The following is a 21,708-nucleotide window of genomic DNA, read 5'->3' as shown; positions in this document are numbered from 1 at the left end:
GTATAAAAGAATAAAAACTGGTTGTCTAGTTCCAGTATCATCTGAAGTACACTGAAGATACCAGAGAGAGAGAGAGAGAGAGAGAGAGAGAGAGAGAGAGAGAGAGAGCAAGCAAGCAAGCAAGCAACTGCTAAGGGGAACCTAGAGTAGTATGAATCTGGTATGAATAGAGACCTGTTGGGTAAGAAAAGAGGCTACAAGTAGAACATATATTTTGCAAGCAGAAGGTGCCAAGTTAAATCCTTGACACTGTCAATAGGAAAAACCTCTGTCTGAGGTCTCAGTGAACTCCTGACAGTTAAAGCAAACAATACTGGAGGATACATAAAATGGCTGATCTGCTACAAGGCAGTTTGCATGTTCCTATACTTAGCACCATTTAATTTTTTTCCATGGTCTTTCTTTTCCTACTATGCACAAAATCATGAAATACATATACGCTGCAAATGTTACATTCTTTATTCCAAAGACAAATGACTCTATATGAATCTAGCCATTTTGACTGGCTTGAGGAAGTTTTCTGAGTATGGAGATTTCTCTTTGAAATGAAAAGCAAGTAATGGATTCACTCATTTTGTTGTTCAATATTTTTGAAAGGCTGTTAAAAGCAAACCAACAACTCTTGAACACACGCTAGTTACAGACATGTAAGTGCGAGGGCTTCTGTCCACCTTCTCCTTTAGAAATGGATTCTCTGCTGCCCTCTTGCTCCCCAACTCCCTTCCCCAACAAATATTCTGTTCCAGCAATTTGTGGAGCAAATGTCAGAAAGACACAGAGAGATGGGGAAATCCTCACAGTATCCATAGATACTGGATATTGCCCAATGAAATAAAACAATATAGGACAAAATGGTGAACCATCCCAAAGGGGCAATTTTGTAATAATTACAGCCCTATCATGTTAAAAAGAAGGTTAGATCAACTGCAGCTGCATTAACTAACTCCTGAATGGCTTTCTCAGGAAGAAAAAAGCCTAATGTTTTCATTTAAAAGATGCACTTCTAATGAATCCATTTACACATCTCTGCACACCAGCTACTGCAAAGATTGTCTTATTATGCATATCAAAAATGTTTTTGCCACAGAAAGCATCAAAAGGTCTTGAATTCTTATTCCCCACTTTTCTGCTGCTGTTTTGCCCCTCCCCAAATGTCTCTATTAGTAGTTGTTCAGTCACTCTTGTTGGAAGCCCAAACATATCAGTATAGATTATAACATTAACCAGCTTTGTTCCTTCTAATGCCAACTGAATAATTCCTATACTTGTTCCAACATGAAACGATTGACAGGTATTGCCCCATGGTCCCCAGAAGATGGTACAACTAATGGAAAAGCAAGCATGTCTACTTTATGTTGCTTCTGAAATTTACATCTGTTCTAATCCTGGATTATTTCAGCTATCAGTATGACAAACCTAAAGCAAGACTGTTTTTCTTATAGTGGTACTTCAATAGTTGTGTTATAAATACAAGCATTTAGCTTCTAATGTGTTACTGTAACTGGGATGTATTCTTCCACTGCATATTTGAATCTCCCTGTATATACCTACTGACTTGGGGTGATCCTGAGGTTTTCAGGATCAGCCCAAAAATCACTGAAGAAAGAAAAACCCAAGCAGTCCAATGATAACTCAATGGCATGAAATGTTGACAGTCTGAGAAGGACACATCCCCATCATCCATGTGGGAAAAGAGAGTAGCTGGGAAATAGGGAAAAGTTTCTTGGGGAGTGGGAATGGAGGATCTGGAGAAGATTAAAAGGGTAGCTAGAACTCTCTCATTATCTGCACAGCATATTTCCGGGTAAGAAATTATTTTTAAGTTTCCTCAAGGGGGAATAAAGGGGGGGGGGGGAGATGTCTATAGAAATCAATGAAGGAAGAAAAGGATTTTATTTTAAATGGAAACAGCCCTCCTCATTATAAAATGCCAAAACTGAGGGGAAACACCCCATCAGAGCCCAGCTGGGGACTGAGAATATAATCTTGATTTTGAGGAAAATTTCAAAAAAAGAGAAGAAAACCGAGAGAAGAGGAGAAATGGCAGGTAATGACTGGGACTCCTGGAAGAAGCACTCTGCCCTGTACCATTTTATAAGTGCCTGTCATTTATTCTTTCTATCTTTGACTGAATAAATCCTATGCTTGCATAGTCATAGCTGTAAAACCCACACATGAATAGGGAACAACAGTCTGGATACAGTGATGGGTTAGATAAAGTCTTATTAAGGGAAACTGAATCCTGAGAACACAGAGTAAGAAATAGAGACCTTGAGCATGACTATTCTCTGGTGTAGACTTTGGGCACGGTGCTGTATGCCCTCTGAAGTAACAGGTATGCCATTGGAGGTGACTTAAGACTTACAATTCTCTGTATAGCTGCAAGTTACCTTTATGGCAAGGAAAACCTACCATCAGCTTTGGCTGGTATGTCAACTGTGTCCTCTCCAGGAGAAGAACGGTTTGGCCACTGTGACTTATGTACTGACATATCTGGTTGACTCTAGCACACTCTACATGGACCTTGGCTCAAAGATGGTTCAGAAACTGAACCTATTATGCCAGAGTTGGGTGAACTGCAATAGTTGCCTATTAGGTTCCAAGCAATTTTCAGGACCTTTCAGTTAAAAATACTTTATAGACCCACAAGGGTTATTATGGCCATCTAGGAGGAGATTGCTCATGGGACTGTGGTTGGTTAATCGTTGCCTGGCAATAAAGAAGCGAGCTTTTTCTGTCAGTGTCTCTTCTTTGGAATACTCTCCCCATTGCTTGCTTAAGCTTTCCCCTATCTTGTCTTTCTGGATTTCATATTTTGTTTTAGATGTACATTGTTTTATCATTTTGAATATACTGGTAATCTTTTGTTGTACAATGTTCAGGCACTATTTCATGTTAAGCAGCCTAGAAAAGATGGTAAATAAATAACAGAGAATCAGAATATGGCTAGTATCCTGTTGGAGACATATGTGAGTGTAACCGGGGGTTATGACTGCATAACCATTTTTTCAGGCTTCCAGAAGAAAGCACCCACTCCCTCCTCATTCAAGGCTCCCACTCTGGCAGTAACTCCAGGGAAGGGAACTCCAAAAGATCCCTGAAAGAACTCAATAGCAAGGAAGATATGAGACTGAAAGGGGGCACATGATGAGAAGTGGAACAGAACAGAGCAGAGGGAAAAGGATAAAGGAAGGAGATACAAAAAACAAAAACAGAAAGTACAGAAAAAGTATGCTAGATCAGACCAGAGCTCTATCTATTTCCACCATGGTCAGCCAGGTCAAAGGGAAGCACTTAAGTAGGGTACAAATACAAAAGCATCCTCCAGTGTTTGTTCCTTTGCAACTGTTATTCAGATACATGCTGCCTCTCATATAGAGCCATTGTGATTAATAGCCAGTGATGGCCTTAACCTCCCTGAAGTTATATAATTCCTTTTGAAGCCAACCAAGCTCACAACTTGGTTCATGCTGAGAAGCTATTTTTAAATGCTATCACAAACAGACCTGAGAACTACACACAGAAGACAATAAAGAAACCCAAGATTTCAGTGTACTGTATGTGGAACTGGGCAAATGTGTGCCTAAAACACTTGTTCAAAAACAGGGAATTCTTCCTAAAACAGGCCAAGGAGGGTGAAGAATACGTAGTGGACACAAAACATTGACTACACAAGGGAAGGGAGAGGAACCAAGACTGAGCAAAAGTGGGACTGGAATAGAATAGCTAAAATTCTGAAAGGAAGCAGTTTACATTGCAACAATTTTGTTGTACATCTCCACTTGCATTCTCTACTTCCAAATAGGATTTAAAAAATGAACAAAACTTTGTCTTCCAGAAGATTGTTTAGTTAATCTTAAGCAACCACATACTGAAAGAGAAACTGACTACTTCCTTCAATATCCTAAAAAGTAACATTTTCACTTTGGATTTGCATTGATTCAAAGCCAGGCCGGCAATCTTTAATCGGTTTATGACACTCCTACACTGTGTTCTCACATCTTTGCCTTGGACAACAGAAAGCATTCAGAAGGTTTTGATTATTTATTTCTTTTGAGTAAACACTACATGCTAAACCATCTTCCACTGCATATTTGGTTTAGCATGTAGTGTTTACTCAATGGTTTAGCATGCAGTGTTTACTCAATGCATCCTTGGGGCATTGAGTAAACACTACATGCTAAACCATCTGTCTTCATGGGGTACACTTGGGGCATCTATACACTCCTAATAAAAACCTACAAGTTAATTCAAACATTAATAAGAAACTAAAGCTCAACATGGAATAATTAAGAGAAATATGGTATATTTTAGAAAAGACAAAATATATTATTTAAAAATTGCTTTTCTTATTTGACCTCATTAAAACCATCTTATTATTTATTTATGGTATTTATATCCCACCCTTCAGCCCTAAAGGCTCTCAGAGCGGCTTACAATTATCTTCACAAAGTTACTTACTTACTTCTCCACATCGTAATCCTATACACTTAGAATAGGTAGAAGTAAATTCCATGGACATCAAGAAATTCCATGGAAAATGATTTTCTAAACAGGTTACTACAATGCTATTCATAACATTTAAAGCTATTTCTTATCCACATACTTTTCCTTCATCCATTGCACTGCATATGCAGTTCTTCTTTGTGAAGCAACATTAAAACTATATGTCAGAACATGTTTTTGAGAAACTGTTAATATTTTTTTAAGTTCTTCCATATTCTCCAACTTATGATTTAAGGGCCTGTTTTATAGACCAAATGAAAACAAACATACACAAAAAAGCTCAGCTATGTTTACTACCATGTTTCCCTGACTGGTGTTCTGCTTTCTCCGTGTTCAGAATATATACATACTCCACAACAGGATGTTTATCTGAGGTAGGAAACATGCATTCCATCACAATTCTGTAATTAATTGTCACTGGAAAGTTCTGAGTGTGAATGACATCACTGACACAGGATCAACAGGAAGAAGAGGAAGTGCTTCATGTTTTGCAGGATTTAGCGTGACATGGAAAATATATATATATATATATATATATATATATATATATATATATACATACACACACACACACACACACACATACCTGTCACCTGGAATTATAGACATTGTACATCCTTTTTCAATACTGTAATAACCTCTTCATGAATATCTGTTAAATGCCATTATTCACACATTACTATATGCGACACTGAATTTTTATCATAGCCACAATTTCTCCTATTTGCTACTCCAAAGACAGCATGGAAAACATCCAAATGTTTTTCACAATCACATGTCCTAAAGGAAAACCTAGCTTTGAATCATACAATCCCATGGGAATGAAAGGTTCAATAGTCCAGTAATCTGGAAGCTAACTCAAGGGGGGGAAAACAGAACAAACTCTCAATGGCCAGAAAGCAGAACTACTTTCTCAGACTGCAGAGATGTAGGGAAAACTCTCCTAAACACAAGCTGCATCTACACTTCAAAATAAATGCAGACTGGCATCACTTTAGCTGCCATGGCTCAATGTTATGGGATTCTGGGATTTGTAATTTGGTGAGTTAGCAGCAAACTTCATTAAATCTGCAGTGTGGCAGCAGCCACTGTCAGATGCAACATGACATCTGCTGGGCATCCCTCACCATCTCTCCTGGCAGAGGGATACCAACTTGGTACCAGTTATTGGCAAGTAGGCCAAACACTTCTGGCCAGTTTAGGAAACAGGGAGCTGAACCAGACAGGCTCTTGGTCTGATTTAACCCTGGTTTCCTTATGTCCTTTCATTTGCTCCTATCTCCTTCTCTGAAATATCTTTAATACAATGGCCCGTTTCCCTATGGTTACAGTGGGGACAATATGGCCCTAGACACATTCAAACACAAATCATGCAAAAACTACAAGACATTGTTAGAACTGCTGTCAGAGACTAAGAAATGTGTTTGTGGATTTTGGGAGCTGGGTAGGAGAATATACTATTTTTAAAAATTGTATTCTGTTTTTTTTTAAAAGCGAGCACGGTGTAATGGTTTGTGTTCTGGAATACGACTCTGGGAGACCAGGGTTTGAATCCTTGTTCAGCGATAGAAACCTGCTGAGTGACATTGGACAAGTCACTTTCATAGGTTCAGAAAAGGCAATGCCTCTGAACAAACCACCTCTGAGCAAATTTTGGCAAGAAAACCCCTGGATAGCTTCATTGTAAGTTGGAAATGAAGTTACACAACAATATAAACACATTCTGTTTAAATTTCATGTAACCAGCTCAAGAGTCCTTGGGATGAAACAGATCAGAGTTAAATAACGGCAATGATTTAAAAAATTACAACACCTAAACTGAGAAGTAAGAGTAACAGTAATATATTTATAGCTCTCCCCCCCTTGTTGCTCCCTCCAAAGAAAATAACTTGAATACCAGCCTGTAAGTCATCAAGGAAATCACTGTAGCTCACAACACATTGTTACCCATCTTACACAAAGTTACACCTTTTCATTCTACCTGCTAGATAAACAACCATAATGGCTGACAAATGGTACACACTAAATAAGAACAGTAGTAATTGCTTAATGTTTGCCAAGCTGCTGCCAGTGCAAGACGTGCCACAAACGGCCAATTTTCAGTTTTTTAAAAGGTGTCCAACAGCAACACTAAATAAAAAGACCTTCTACTGCAGAGACCACGGCCATGAGGACCAACCTAAAATTATCCTTCACATGGCTACTATTCTGCATGTAGTATCTCTGATTCCAGCGTGAAGGTCTCGAAGTGGAAGTAGCCAGGGGTTGGGGGGGGGCTTCCATGTGGGACGGTTACAATGTACAAATTGCTTACATATGGATCAGATGAATGCTATATAAGCAGCTGCCAGAAACTTGGTTAAACAACAAGCACTTCCACATAAGCACTATGGATACTATAAAATTTGAATTGATCTTCAGTATAGCAGTTTCACACATCAGAGCTGAAAAGATTTATTCTGAATATTGGCAATAGCTTGTGTAGTAAATCTATGAGAGATCAGTCATCCCTCTATCTAACTGAATTGCCAGAACGAATCTCTATGAAATTAATGGATTAAAATTCAGCTGTGTATGCCAAGGATGAGCAAAGTGGGACCCTCCAGATGTTGCTGTACTGCAGCTCCCAGCATCTCCTGTCATTGGCCACAATGGCTGGGGCCAATGGGAGCTGCAGTTCAGCAACACTTGGAGGCCACATTTTGCTTAACCTGATGTGGATCAAAGCACATCCTTCCTCGCCCCCACAAACTGGTAGAATCAAGTTTTTCCAAGAACCCTCAAAATGAATGAATATACAGAGTGGTATTTATAAACCAGTGGTAGGCACTATGCAGCCTACTGGCCACTTTTGCTGCCTATAATCAACATCTTGCAACATATATACATGTCACAAGATGTACATTATGGGGCTACATGTAGAGAAATCAAACCTTTTCAATATAGCTTTTTCTTCTCACTCTGCTTATAATATATGGCACCAATTTAGACATGGAACCACACTCACCTAATGAGAAACACTACCCTTTGTCTCCCAAAGATCTTCTGAAATTCAACTATTGTGTCTATTGGAACCAGCTCACTAGATCACCCTGATAGCCTACTAGGATGAAATCCACATGAAGCTCAACTAGAGGAGCAAAAAAGCAAAAGGGAAAGAGAATAAGAGAATATAAGAATATATCTAAGCAACCCATTCATTTAGGAAGAGGACTTCTTGTAATCTGAATTTTCACTATGACAAAAATATGGGATTACTGCTACAGGCAGGCATTTGTTGAAATATTTTTTTACTTGTTCTTTTGAAAGACAAACCAGCCTTATCTTCCAAAATTGCTAAGACATGGTTTCCCATGATATAGCAGTGGTAGTATCCCATGAACAAGAGTCTATATTACTTGCACTAGTAGAATCCCAGAATTACATACATTGAAAGCAATATTGTTTAATTAACTAAATGCTAACTTTCAGATTTTACTTACTGTGCAATCCTAAGTACACTTATTTAGAAGTCCCATCGAATTCAACAAGGCTGACTTCAATGGGACCTATTCCCTAATAATTTTTAACCCTCTTTCCTAGACAGAAACCCCACTGGATTTAATGTAACTTACTTCTGAATAAACATAACTAGAATTGCATTGTTATGCATTTTTCAGAGAAGTTTTTGCATTAGACTTTTGCAGCAAAACAAGAGATTCATGGGGCATTAACAAATTAATTATGGCATAAGCTTTCAAGGACTGCAATCTATTCATCAGATGTAAAAGTGCCAAGAAATTCAAAAAGAATGGTGCAAAAAAGCAAAGTGGTTCTTATTTGGTTTTCCACCATTCTTTCTGAATTACCCTGTTTTATGTTACAAGTTCACACAGGGTTACCAACTGTAAAAAGTAGTTTCTGTATTTCATTTCTGCCTGACCTCACTTCATCCCAACCATGTGTAAATATATACTTGTGAATTAGTTGTCAAAGAGGTAATCATGTTAATCTCTCATAACATAAAAAGGAGAATACACTTATGAATTACTGTAATTCTTCTTTTACTTGATGTAGTGGATTGAAGTCCATAAATGAAGCCATAATAAACCAATTAATTTTTGAAATGACATGGAATACCTTGTTGTCTTTATCCTTCAGCATATGGGATACAGGGGCATCTTATTCTGTTATAGCAGATGCCCCATATGCAGAGATTTTCAGTTGGTAACAATGCTAAATCACCCTCTTTTACCTAGTATTCAGATAATAACCAAATAGGAAACAAAATTAAAAGTGCCCTATGTGCTGTATTACAATACAAACACAAATTACTATCTTGCTACAGTTCTTCACTTGGGATGAAATTTTACTGAAACTAATGGTGTCTGCTCCCAAATAGATACATTTCAAGACTAAGGTGTGTCAAAAATAAATAGTTAAGTCACTGTTTCATGTCATATGGGAACAAGTTTTAAAGTTACCTGAGAAAAATACCACCCGTACAAAGGAAGCCATTTTAACCCATCTTTCAAAACATATCGAACATGTCCAAGAGCATTTTGTCTGATGGCCAACATGTCTGCTATAATCCAGTCAACTGCAAAGCCAAAACAAGAACAATTTGTGTTCATAAACATACATGATAATGGCTCAAACATCCATTCTTTACATGTTTAATAAATTTATTTTCTAATGAGAACTCACATGCGGATAATGAAGCTGCTTTAGATGGAAATGTAAAAGGAGCTGTTCCCAAAACCACATTCCTGCTTCTCCTTTTTGAATGTTCTAACATCATGTTCCCTATTAATTACTCATTTTTCAAGTTCAAGATGTTTAACACTTGTTTTATAATACTGTTGGGTATTATTCATTCTACTGCCAGCATATAATGTATCTATATCTTGAAGGATAAAGCAGGAACATTCCAATACATATATAATATACAACCATCCACAACCATTTCAAGACATGTATAATATACATACATATTATAAAAATATACATTAATGTTGAGAAAAGTGTTTTTAAAAGCCAAATTATAAGATATTGTTTTAGTGGAAGATAATTTTATAATTTTTGACTGCAAAAAAGCTCTTTTATAAGCAAACTGTTTACAAACCTGTACTCTGATGATTAGATATATATATCACATTCTCTTTCATTTTTGGCAAATCACCATAGAGAAATATCTAGAAGGGAAAAAAAAAGATGTGCTGTTAGCTAAATGATATAAATAACCAATTAAAAACTTCAAATATGATTGAACCCTCTTTTCCAGGAAAAGAAAAAGATTTAACAAATCCCATTTTATTAGACTAATGATAGATGGAAAGTAGGCATGTCAACTGTCCTTTACCATCTCAGTGGTATTGGAGCCCCCACTGACACTGCACTGAAGTTAGTATAACCATCTATAAACACAAGGATCCATTTGCACCTAAATAGCTGCAGGAAAGGACAATTAAAATGATGTATTTATTCAATTAAAAAACCCCTTTTATATTATAGCAAATATAATTTCACTGTTGCTTTTATAATAGTATAAAACATCTATGGTAAAAACTTGACATGGTCCTTTCTAATGTGTGTGCCTTCAAGTCACCTGTCAACTTATGGCATAGGGTTGTCTTGGGCAAGGAATGCTCACAGGTGCTTTCGCCAATTCTTTCCTTGGAAATAAAGCATACAGCATTAATTGGTCATCTCCCATCCAAGTACTAATTGGGGCTGACCCTTCTTAGCTTCCAAGATCAGGCAGAATCTGATGCCTTTAGGCCTATCCTAACACAGTTGCAAGTCACAATTGATGAGAATTCTGCATTTTTAGCAGCTCAACTGGTGCATTTGACTCAATCGTTCACACTCTGCTCCTCCTAAAAGTAGGCACAGTTAAGGTAAACAGAAATGTGAAAGAGCAGACAAATTTAGTCCCACATCCAGGCTGAAACAAAACACGTGACTCTGAACTTCCAAGTCAAATCTTGAAAGTTGGCTTACAAATACTGGCTTGTCAAAGAGGAGCATTAAGATAGGACAGTGATAGTGAACCTATCTTAATGCTCCTTTGGTCAAGTGCCCAAATTGCAACCCAAAACCCACTTATTTATTGCAAAGTGCCGTGTCCCTCTGGCTTTCTAGTAACAAACTCTGGCAAACTCTGTGCTGGGGCAATGGCACACATGCCCAGAGAGAGGGCTCTGAGTGCCACCTCTGGCACGCATGGCATAGGTTTGCCACCACTGAGATAGGGTCTGGGTTCAGTTGTAATTTGATGCTTTCCTGCCCTGCTAAGTGCCCTGACAGTTTAGTAGTTCCAGTTTTCAGGAGGCATCAGGCAAAAGCAATCAAGCAGAGGATACCAGCATGCTGTTTATTGCCAATAAGCTGGAAAGGCTTAGTGTTTTGTGTGAACACAGCTCTGGTATTATACTGATACATTTGAAGGCATGTTACAGGTTTTAAATAAAGACCGTGCTTCCAGCTGAAAAATCCCTTTGTGCAAATGAAAACCCATGCTGTGGAACTAGCCCACACAGAGAACACAGCTATGTGTCTGTGTGGCTTGTGTTTGTTTAAAGAAAACAAAATACCCAAATGTGTAAAAGATTTTTTCCCACTTAAACATGATTTACAATAAGTGCACTCTCTTACAGGGCTTTTTTGTTGTCACTATGAACTGAAAGAGACAATGTGAATGAAAAGGAGGGAGGGATGGAAGACATTAGGCCTCATGAATGAGGGGAAAGGGATGAAAGCACATGGAAGTACATAACTGAACAGGATAACAGGATGCAGAAGCCTTTGACCTTTAGATCACCAGTTTCATTCATGCCTGGTCAATGGAGGGCCCATGTGACATCTGTTTGGTGGCCTCACTGACCAGAGGCTCAACCATCTGTCTGTTGGCAACCGTGCTAAAATGAACAGCTGATCTTAACCACATTTCCCTAAATACAGTTGCTCAGTTGCAAATGTTATTCATGTCAAATGAACCTCTAAACTGAGAGGCTTAAAGAACAGAATTGTTCACTATCTGCTACCATCCTAATCATTGGGGGGGGGGGGGAGAAGCTTGAATATAAAGACACTCCAAAACATCTTTCCCTTAAAATAAGAGAGGGACCACAATACATCTCACAACTGATTGCTGGAAAGCGAGATTATTTTCCTATCTGCCATAATCCTGTTGAATGAATTTGAATAGATTTCTAATACATCATCTGGTGACTTTATTGTGAGTACAGCAAGGTAGTTGAAATGGGTTTTTGCATTAAGTATGGTTTTATGTGTTGGTGGAAAGGGCATTTTAAATGAATGTAGTATAGAAAGAAAAATAGAGGAATCAGAGTCGAAGGCCTGGTGTACTGACTCCACAGTCCAATTTATGAAGTACAGTTGTTCCTTTGCATCCATGGATTCAACCATCCATGGCTTAAAAATATTTAGAAAAAAATTCCAAAAAGCAAACCGTCCTTTTGCCATTTTATATAAGGGACACCATTTTGTTACACCATTGCATATAATGGGATTCTAGCATCCACGGATTTTGGTATCCATAGGGAGCCCTGGAAGGAAACTCCAGCCGACACCAAGGGCCCACTTTTTTATGGCATCTTGCTCATGCTGTAACCCATAAGCCAACTCTTCGTTATAACATAATAAAAAAGATGTCCTTAAAGTTTACCTGAATCCTGCATGACTAAAAAAACCAAAATTTATGTTAGCCTTATTCCGAACTGGGCTGCCTCCAGCAATGTTGGAGCTCCTTTTGGCCTGGCCTCGGCAAAGCTCAGGCTGCATTGGGAGTATGCACATGTAAAAGCGGCCGAGAGCCGCCCAGTTTTCCCGTCTATTTGGGATTTGACTTGTCTAGTAATAACCAACTGTAGGGGGATAATGCTCATCTCCATTCTTAAGCCAAAGAGCCAACATTTCTGAGGACTAATCAGTGGTATGTGGCCAGCGGACTGCACCAAACGCGTTACCACCCCCACCAACGTGGGATTTATCTTCGTATATTTATCACTGCATTGGCATGCTTTCAAACTGCTAGGCAGAAGCTGGGACTAGTGACAAGCACTCAGCCTTCATGCGGCACTGTGGGCCTCAAACGCCAACCTGCTGATCTTCCAATCATGAATTGGCCTTACACATAAGCCACCGCATCCCTACTGCATCCCCACTGCCTTTGTTTTACCTACTCATAAAATAAGAACAAAGTCCTAGCATGTTCAGCCTCTGTGCTTCCCTCTGAAGACTTGCCCAAGGAGTACCCAAGGAAACAGACTAGCAACAGAACGTATATATACAGCTCCTCCTAGCTTCATGGACATGCTTCTCTCAATTTAAGGACTCGCCTCAACAGCTGCCAACATGAGAAACATGGCCTATTACGACTGCCAAAATAAGCTGCTTCGGGTTCTCTTTGGAGTATGCTATTTAAATGATCGTGGGTCCTAAGGGTCCAGAGGTCGCAACCAAGCTAACACTCCATTCCTAAGCACGGAGTGCAGCTTCTGGATTCTTGGGGATGCATCATCTTTAAATAGCATATCTCCAAAGAGACTCGAAGCAGCTTTATTTTGGCAGTCTGTAACAGGCCAAAATAATCCAGTGCTAAATGATAAATAAAATGAAGGAGTAAGGTATTTTCCATGCACAGTGAACAACAACACTGGGAAGTATGCAAACAGATCCTGTAGTACCCCTTAGACTAACAAGGGTTCATGACAACTCAAGTAATGTTTAAGTACTCAAAAACAAACTACAGGAAGGGGTCTAAATAAGAGGTTATTCAGCCTCGCAGATTTCAAAGTATTCATTAAACTGGAAGCCATCTTGGTACATTTGCAGCTGTGCCAAGAAGCTAATCTTAAGATAGATGGCAGTTGCCAGCAGGTAATCTCAAGCATTAGGCGGTTACTCAAATGCAATCCTAGTATTGTCTAACTATTGTTGCATGCTTTTGTCATTTCCATTTATGCAATCCTAAAGGAACGGGTTTTCTTGGCATGATTGCCAGAGTGGATTTGTGCTTGACTTCCTGAGCCAAACCCCAGTGGGTTTCCATGGCTGGGCAGGATTCAAACCCCAGTCTCTAGAGTTGTAGTCCAATGATCAAGCCACTACACCATGCTGCCTACAGTCTAGAGTAGACACTGATTACTGCTGACTTACAAAGTCACATTTGTAAAATAAACTGATTGAATGGGTCTACTTTAACTAGCAATGGATTTAGGCCTTGTTGTATTTAGTGCTATGTGTATTTTATTGAGACCTCTGGACATATTTCAGCTCTCTACTCCAAAATAGCTGATAATGATATATATTCTTGGGTTAACAACACATTGTGCAGTCATAGTCCCATGTGTCTCTTGTGTGTGATTATACCATGCAAACATAATATAAACTTTAAATGTTTTAAATTTTAAACATAAGTGTGCAATCTAAACATAATTTAGATACTGTTTAGGCCTTAAAAGTACTTTTATAAAAAAAGAAACTGAAATGATCAGCTGGTTACTTCCAGTTTAAAAAGGCCTTTTATGCGGAGGACTGATCTGGAAGGTTATTATACTTTAGCAATCTGATCCCAGAGGCTTTTGGGGGCACACTTGTGGCATGAGGACAAAATGATTCTGGGTCGCAGAGTGATTAGGCTTTCACTGAGGTTTGCATGAATTCATGGTCTGCACTAATCTTCCACCCGCGCTGCAATGAGAGAGGCAAAGAGGCAGATAAGATAGATGGCAGTTGCCAGCAGGTAATCTTCAGCATTAGGCGGTAAGCTCAAATGCAATTCCTTCAGTATTGTCTAACTATTGTGGCATGCGTTTGTCATTTCACTTCAATTCTTAGACAAGAAGGCAACTGTCTGCCTTAACTCAGGTTGTACTGAAAGAGATTCCTAGAGAGAGTACTCTACTAGGCCTTTGTAGCCCCTCCATGCAATTCGATGGCCGATTCTGGCAGTTGTTGACCACAGAGTTGCCGCTGGAGTTGGACCTAGACGATCCCTAGAAAGGCGTTTTGGTATTGTGTCTTTTCTATTCACGGGAGGGGTCTTGTGCCCCAACACTAGAGAACATGGAGTGACAAGTGATATATGCACAGAGAGAGAGACAGAATATAAATCCATGCGTCTGACCGCTCAGAAATGAAGGACATTCGGAATCCTCCTGTGGAGATAAGGCTGAATGGAGGACATGTCCGGGAAAGGAGGACGCCTGAACACACTGAAGGAATGGGGGAAGGGGCTTAGCAACATTGGGTTAAGTGGAGAAGAATCTTTATTTAATGTGATTGCATTTGCACCTGGCACTATTCAGAAAGGCTCTCAAAGTGGTTACAAATTGGTAGTTAGAAGGGGGGGGAATCAGGCATCCCTCAAGAATTCATAGGATATGTGTGTGAGGTGTGCATATATATATATATATATATAGAGAGGAAGAGAGGAGAGAGAGAGAGAGGAGGAGGGAGGGAGAGAAATACATATGTATTGAGAGATAATGTGACCAGTGGGGTCCCACAGGGCTCTGTCCTGGGCCACGTGCTATTCAACATCTTTATCAACGACTTGGTTGGTCAATTGGGAGCATTCTTATCAAATTTGCAGATGACACAAATTGAGGAGGAGTAGCTAACCTCCAGAGGACAGAGGATCAACAGTCAGATGACTATGAAAAACTAGAAGTGGGGCCACAGCTAACAAAATGAACTTCAAAAGGAGAGATGCGGGTACTGCGCACTAGGGGGAAAATAAAATGCACAGATATAGGATGGGAGACCATGGCCCTTGAACAGACTACATGTGAAATCGATGTGGGGATCCAGTAGACCACAAGCGAACATGAGTGAACGTGTCATGGGCGCAGCTAAAAAGGCCAATGCAGTTGTGGCTGCATCAGTAAGAGTATCGTATCTAGATCAGGAAGTAATATGCTACATATCGGCGCTTTATTCTGGGTGTTTGTCGGCCCCACTGGAACAGTGTGTCCAGTTCTAGGACACCACATTCACAAAAGGATGTTGAAAACTGGAACGTGTCCAAAGGAGGCAAGTAAAATGGTGAAAGGTCGGAAACCATGTCCTATGAGAAACAACTTAGGAGTTGGGGATGTTTAGCCGTGAAAGAGGAAGGTTAAGAGGGTATATGATGGCTTTGTTTAAATGTTTTGAAAGGATGGTCATATTCAGGAGGGAGCAAGCTTGTTTTCTGCTGCTCCAGAGACTAGGATCCGGAATGATGGATGAAAGCTCCAGGAAAAGAGATTCCACCCAACATTAGGAAGAACTTCCTGACAGTAAGGGCAGTTCGACAGTGGTAACACACTCCCTTGGAGTGTAGTGAATCTCCTTCCTTAGAGGTCTCAAACAGAGGCTGGATCCATCTGTCGGAGATGCTTTGATCGGGATTCCTTGCATGGCAGGGGGTGGGACTGGATGGCCTTGCGGTCCTCTTCCAACTCTATGATCTATTATAGAGAGAGAGAAATGTGTGTGTGTACATATATACAGTAGAGTCTCGATTATCCGACTCTTGGTGACGTCAGATAGGTCAGTGGGCGTGGCTTGCAGCCCTGCCATGCCCCCAGCCGGAAAGGGCCCCCCAAGCGCAGTGCGAGCAGCACCCCCCACCACAGCAAGCGCAAGGGCTTTTCATAGTGACTGCACGCTTTTCCTATGACCCTGACCTCCAGATTATCTGACATTTTCGAGTATGCCGACCTATGGGACCGCCAGTTTATGTCAGATAATCAGGATCTACTGTGTGTGGTGGGTGTGTAATATATATATAATATATATTCAAAGAGAATATTTGTGGTAGATATATATATACATAGAAAATTATATAGATATATATGAATTATGAGAGATAATTATGTGCATATTATACAGAGAGTGTATATATACTGTATATGTTATATATATTATCTCATAATATATATTATATATATCTAAAAGCGAGAGAAGCCCCACTGCTATAAGGATTTCTTCTTTCCTGTTGCTTTCCTCTCACCAAAGTTGTGTATATATATATCTATATAATCTTACACCACCACACCACCTGCCCCCTTTTAGTATACTATATACAGTATATATTATATCACCTACATACAGAGAGGAGAGAGAGCGACTATTTTATACATAATATCAGAGAGAATATATATATACTGAAAACATGTATGTGTGTATATGTATGTTTATGTATATATATATACCTTTTCGCTGGAGTCTGTGCCTCTGCACCCAGGCATAAGAACCAGCTTCTTGGTCCATGCCCAAAATGGAGGGGGTTTGGAAGCCCCCCCCCAGTCCCCCGTGGAGAGGCGGCTTGAAATGGAGTTCCTGTGGCGGTGGGAATGGAGGGCTGGGGAGGGAAAGGAGGCGCCTGGCCCCTTAGGGATGGGGGGGCTTACCTTTGGCCGAGTGCTAGGAGTGTCCTGTACTTGTTTCTGTATTGGCGCTGTGTTTAGAGACGCTGGAAGAGGAGGCCTGTGGGGGGCAAGGAGGGCGCCCGGCCCCTGATAGGGATGGGGCTGACATGGTGGCCCCTGGGGACCGCACCCCCAGCCTCCCCCCCCCCCGGGATACCTGTAGTACTCCGGTGTAGTTCTCGAAGAAGAAGAGGACCATGGCCTGGTAGAGCGTATAGAGGCGCGGTCGTCGAGGCGGTTATAGAGGCCCGCGGGAGGAGCGCGGCCAGCAGGCGCCAGGCGCCCCAGGCAGAGGAGAGGTGGGCGCAGAGCCCAGCATGGCCGCGCCGGCAGCACGAAGCGCAAGGAGTAGGTGTGCAGCACCAGCGACAGCAGCATCCCCTGCCAGCCCCGCGGGGACGCGCCGACGCGCCACCCACATCCCGCGCTACGGGGACAAGGCGCAGGGAAGGGGCGAGCGCGCGGGCGGAGGAGGAGGAGGAGACTTCCGGGGGCAGGCACCCCCGCCTGATCAGCACACATGGGCGCCCTTTGCCTCCTCCTCTTGGAGGAAAATGGCGGACGGGGGGGCTGCATGAGGCGTTGCCATGGCAACAGGGGGGGTCTGTGGAGCCGGGAGGCAAGGCCTTCAAGGCCTGCATCATCCAAGTCCTATTTTGGGGGGGGGGGTTTCAGGCTGTGTGAGGCCCTGCTGTGGAAGGGGTTCATGGCGTGAAGTGTTTCTCCAGCAGCTGTGGGGACAGCCTCAGAGGAGGCTGGCATGGAAAAGAGTAGGGTGTGTGTGTGTGAGTGTAAATATATATATATACACACACACACACACACACACACACTCACAGTGTCCCATTGCTTTCCTCTCAGCCAACAGTAAATACACACACACACACACACACACACACACACACACTGTTGGCTGAGAAGAAAGCAACAGGAAAGAAGAAATACACTCACACAGACACACACACATATACACACACATACTGTACTTCTGGATTCCCCACTCTCTTCCATGCCAGCACTCTGTATATATGTATATGTGTGAATGTATACACACACACACACACTGTTGGCTGAGAGGAAAGCAACAGGAAAGAAGAAATACACACACATTTACACATAAACACCCCGCTCCCTTCCATGCCAGCATTCTGCATGTATATTATATATACACTGTTGGCTGAGACGGCAACAGGAAAGAAGAAACACACACATACACACTCCATTCTCTTCCATGCCAGCATTCTGTATATATCTGTGTGTATGTATACACACACACACACACACACACACACACACACACACTTTTGGCTGAGAGGAAAGCAACAGGAAAGAAGAAACCCTTAAAAGCAGTGGTCCCCAAACTGTGCTCTTCAAGAGAATTTTGAACTTCAGTTCCCAGAATCCCAGACTATTGGCCAACATGACTGAGGCTTCTGGGAGCTGAAGTCCAAAATCTCTTAAAGGGCACAGTTTCGCCCTTTAAAGGAAACAGAGGCGCTTTACAGACCGCCCAAAAAGGGCGGACTTCCTGCACCTCCGTTTCCACCACGGGGAAGCCACTGGCACACTTGCGGTGTCATAAGTGAGCCACGACATGCGGACGCTAAGCATCCGTGACGTCAAAATGGTGGCGCCCATGTGTATAGGGCGCCACCATTTTGTAAGTGCTCAGCACATACTAGGGTTAAGGCATCCAGAAGGGACGCCCTATCCTAACCCTAGTACATGCCGAGCACGTACTTTTTGCCCATGGGGAACGGGCCAGAGTTTGGCTACCAGTACTGAAAAACACCAAAATGAAGACCCAGCCCATGCAAATGAAAACCACACAGGGTCAGGGGTTTTCCCAGTAGACAATGGATCTCTATAGTATTTTGTGGGTTTTTTCAGGCTATGTGGCCTTGTTCTAGAAGAGTTTGTTCCTGACTTTTCACCAACATCTGTGGCTGGCATCTTCAGAGAATGTTGGCATGGAAGTGAGTGGGGGGGCTCTGTTGTTATTAGCTGACCTCAAGTCAGCCCCAACTCATGCTTTCTCTGTGGAGGAGGCTTCTCCAAGACCTCCTGTCTTCCACTTCTTTCAGGTCCTGCACACCTAGCACCTCCTTGATTGAGTCTATCCATCTGGCATGTGGTCTTTCTCTTTTTCTACTACCCTCTGTCTTTCCCACCATCAGTTCCATTTCTAAGGAGTCATGCCTTCTCATGCTGTGTCCAAAGTATGACAGCCTCATTTTAATCATCTTGGCCTCCAGGAAGAGTTCAGGCTTGACCTGATCAAGGACCTATTTGTCTTTTTGGCCATCCATAGTATCCTCAATGTTCTTCTCCAGCACCACATCTCAGATGAGTTGATTCTCCTTCTGTCTGCCTTCTTTACTGACCAGTTCTCACATTCCCACATTGTGATGGCTTGTAATACAATGGCTTGGATGAGCCTAACTTTGGAAGTTGGCTCAAGTATATGAAAGCTCATGCTACCAGCTTCTTTCTTTCAATTAGTGTCAAAGCTGCTACAAGATCCTTTTGCACACCGATTTTCCAGACTAACACGGTGATATCTTTGAAGTTTAGTACTCCAGAAATAGCTTGAAGGCAGACAACAACAGCAATTCAATGTTATGTCTTTGAACTTTAGGATCTTGTCTAGTTTTTCAGGGTGTCTAGGGATGCGCTTTACTTCACCTCTTGGCTCAGAGCAGAAATGGGTCCGCTTGGAGATGTCTCATCCACAGGGTTGCCATGAGTCAGGATTGTGGCAACAACAGCTGTAAAGGCCAAGGGATGAGTTGGGTCTGGATGGGATGGGGTGAGGGTGAGGTGGGCACATAGATAGCTGGAAGACACATGACAAGACCAGAGCTTGGGAAACTTAGGGATCGGGGCCATGGCAACCTCATGCCACAGCCCTGATCCATCCTTCTGAGGGTGCAGGTGCCCTCGAAAGGGCACCATAGCTGTGGTGACATGGCTGTATAGCGCCCCTTCCGCGCTGCGTCATTTGGACACAGTGTCTAAGTGGTTTACAACTGTAAGCTAATTTGCCCCCAACAACCTGGGTACTCATTTTAGTGACCTCGGAAGGATGAAAGCCTGAGTCAAGATTGAGCCCTTTTGCTGGTCTTGAACTCGCAACCTTGTGGTTTTGAGTGTGTGGCTGCAGTAGAGGCATTTAAGCACTGTGCCACCAGGGCAACCCTGTGAATGAGGCATTCGCAAGAGACCCTATCATCAATCACCCTGTTCAAGTCTGCAGACTCAGGACCGTGCCTTCCTTGATTGAGTCTCTCCATGTGGACTGCAGTCTTCCTCTTTTTCTATCACCTTCTACCTAACTAAGTGTAATGGTCCTTTCTAGTGAGTCATGTCTTCTCATGATGTGGCCAAAATACATCAGCCTCAATTTAGTCATCTTGGCTTCTAGGTTCAGGTTGGATTTGCTCTTTGACCCATTTGTTTGTGGTTTGAGCCATCTATGGTATCTGCAGAACTCTTCTCCAATACCGCAACCCTAATGGTAGCCTCTTGTCCTGAGTATAGAGTGCAGATCAAGACAATAAAGTGTATTGGCACACCCAACTCTCTAAGAGCAATCCATAGCTTTTTGTGATCTGTGTGGTCAAAGGCTTTGCTATAAGTTTATAGTCTCAAGCACAGCTTTCCTTATATGTTCACCGTGGGAGTGAGCTGGTATTGAAAAATGTATTCTGTTGAAGAAACTTAAATTATGCATACTTACTTGGGAGTAAATCCATGTAAGCCCAGTGAGATTGACTTCTGGGAAGACATAGACAGGCTGTGTACTGTATTACGAGGCCAAACATTTTCTAAAACAACTTGTCTGCTTTTTATACTTTTCCTAACAGGCATGCCTTCCTAATGGGCCAGCATGGTATAGTGGTTTGAGCATTAGATTATGACTCTGGAGATCAGGGTTTGAATTCCTGCTCAGCCATGGAAACCCACTGGGTGATCTTGAGCAAATGCCACTCCCTCAGTCTCAGAGGATGGCAATAGCAACCCCCTCTGAAGAAATCTGCCAAGAAACCCCCATGATAAAGTTCGCCTTAGGATCACAAATGACTTGAAGGCATACAACAACAACAGGCAGATGGAGGTGTGAAGTTTTATCCTAGGACTGAATTGCTTCAGTGATAAGAAGAGGAAAACCTGCCAAATGTCTCCTTGACATGAAGGAGGAGGAAGAGGAGGAGAAGGAGGAAGAAGAGAAGGGTCAGAATTCTGATCCATTTTGCCAGTAGGCTGCAGTTATGTTCTCCTTTCCATTCATTTTGCCTTCCTTCCTTTGACATACTTCCCTGTAGCAGACAAGTCCTTTGCAAGAACTGACACTTTTCTTAACCAGAAAGAAGTGGTGGACTGTGAAAAGATTATATGACAAAACTCCAATAGATGTGGCTTTCCCTACTTAATTTTTGTTCTGCCTACCTGCACCACAAAACAGGCTGTTTTCTTTTATTGTCAATTACTTTGCCTATTGTTTAGGTCCTGGGATTATAGAGAGCAGGTCTTCACCTTATTTCTAGAGGACCACGAGCCACTTTGAGGTTGTGTTCTTTCTCTCCCAGAACAAAATCACAGCAAAGGGGAAGCCAGCCAGTTTCCAAGCATCAAGAAGCAAAAGAGCAGGCGTAGAGAGAACTAGGTTAACATTCCCTGCCAGGAAAAAAACGACCCAGGTCTATCTGCCAGCTGTTCTGGAGCTACAAAATCATCCATTAACGGGAGGAATAAAGGCTACCGGATTGTATGGGCTTTT

General features: G+C 41.7%; 1 protein-coding gene across 1 annotated transcript in view; it reads right to left on the bottom strand.

The window, feature by feature from the left end:
• The window catches only part of AGPAT5 (1-acylglycerol-3-phosphate O-acyltransferase 5), a 31,992-nt gene extending 14,686 nt beyond the window's left edge, over positions 1-17,306 (bottom strand). Inside the window, 5 exon segments of the mRNA XM_042477801.1 lie at positions 8,970-9,085; positions 9,611-9,682; positions 17,091-17,154; positions 17,156-17,219; positions 17,221-17,306. Of these exon segments, the coding sequence (XP_042333735.1) occupies positions 8,970-9,085; positions 9,611-9,682; positions 17,091-17,154; positions 17,156-17,219; positions 17,221-17,306 (402 nt within the window).
• Positions 17,307-21,708: the final 4,402 nt, after the last annotated feature.

The sequence above is a fragment of the Sceloporus undulatus genome, chromosome 1, assembly GCF_019175285.1.
Source record: "Sceloporus undulatus isolate JIND9_A2432 ecotype Alabama chromosome 1, SceUnd_v1.1, whole genome shotgun sequence".
Lineage (NCBI taxonomy): Eukaryota > Metazoa > Chordata > Lepidosauria > Squamata > Phrynosomatidae > Sceloporus > Sceloporus undulatus.
The sequence above is the reverse complement of the archived record's forward strand: the minus strand, read 5'-3'. Positions and strand labels throughout refer to the sequence as shown.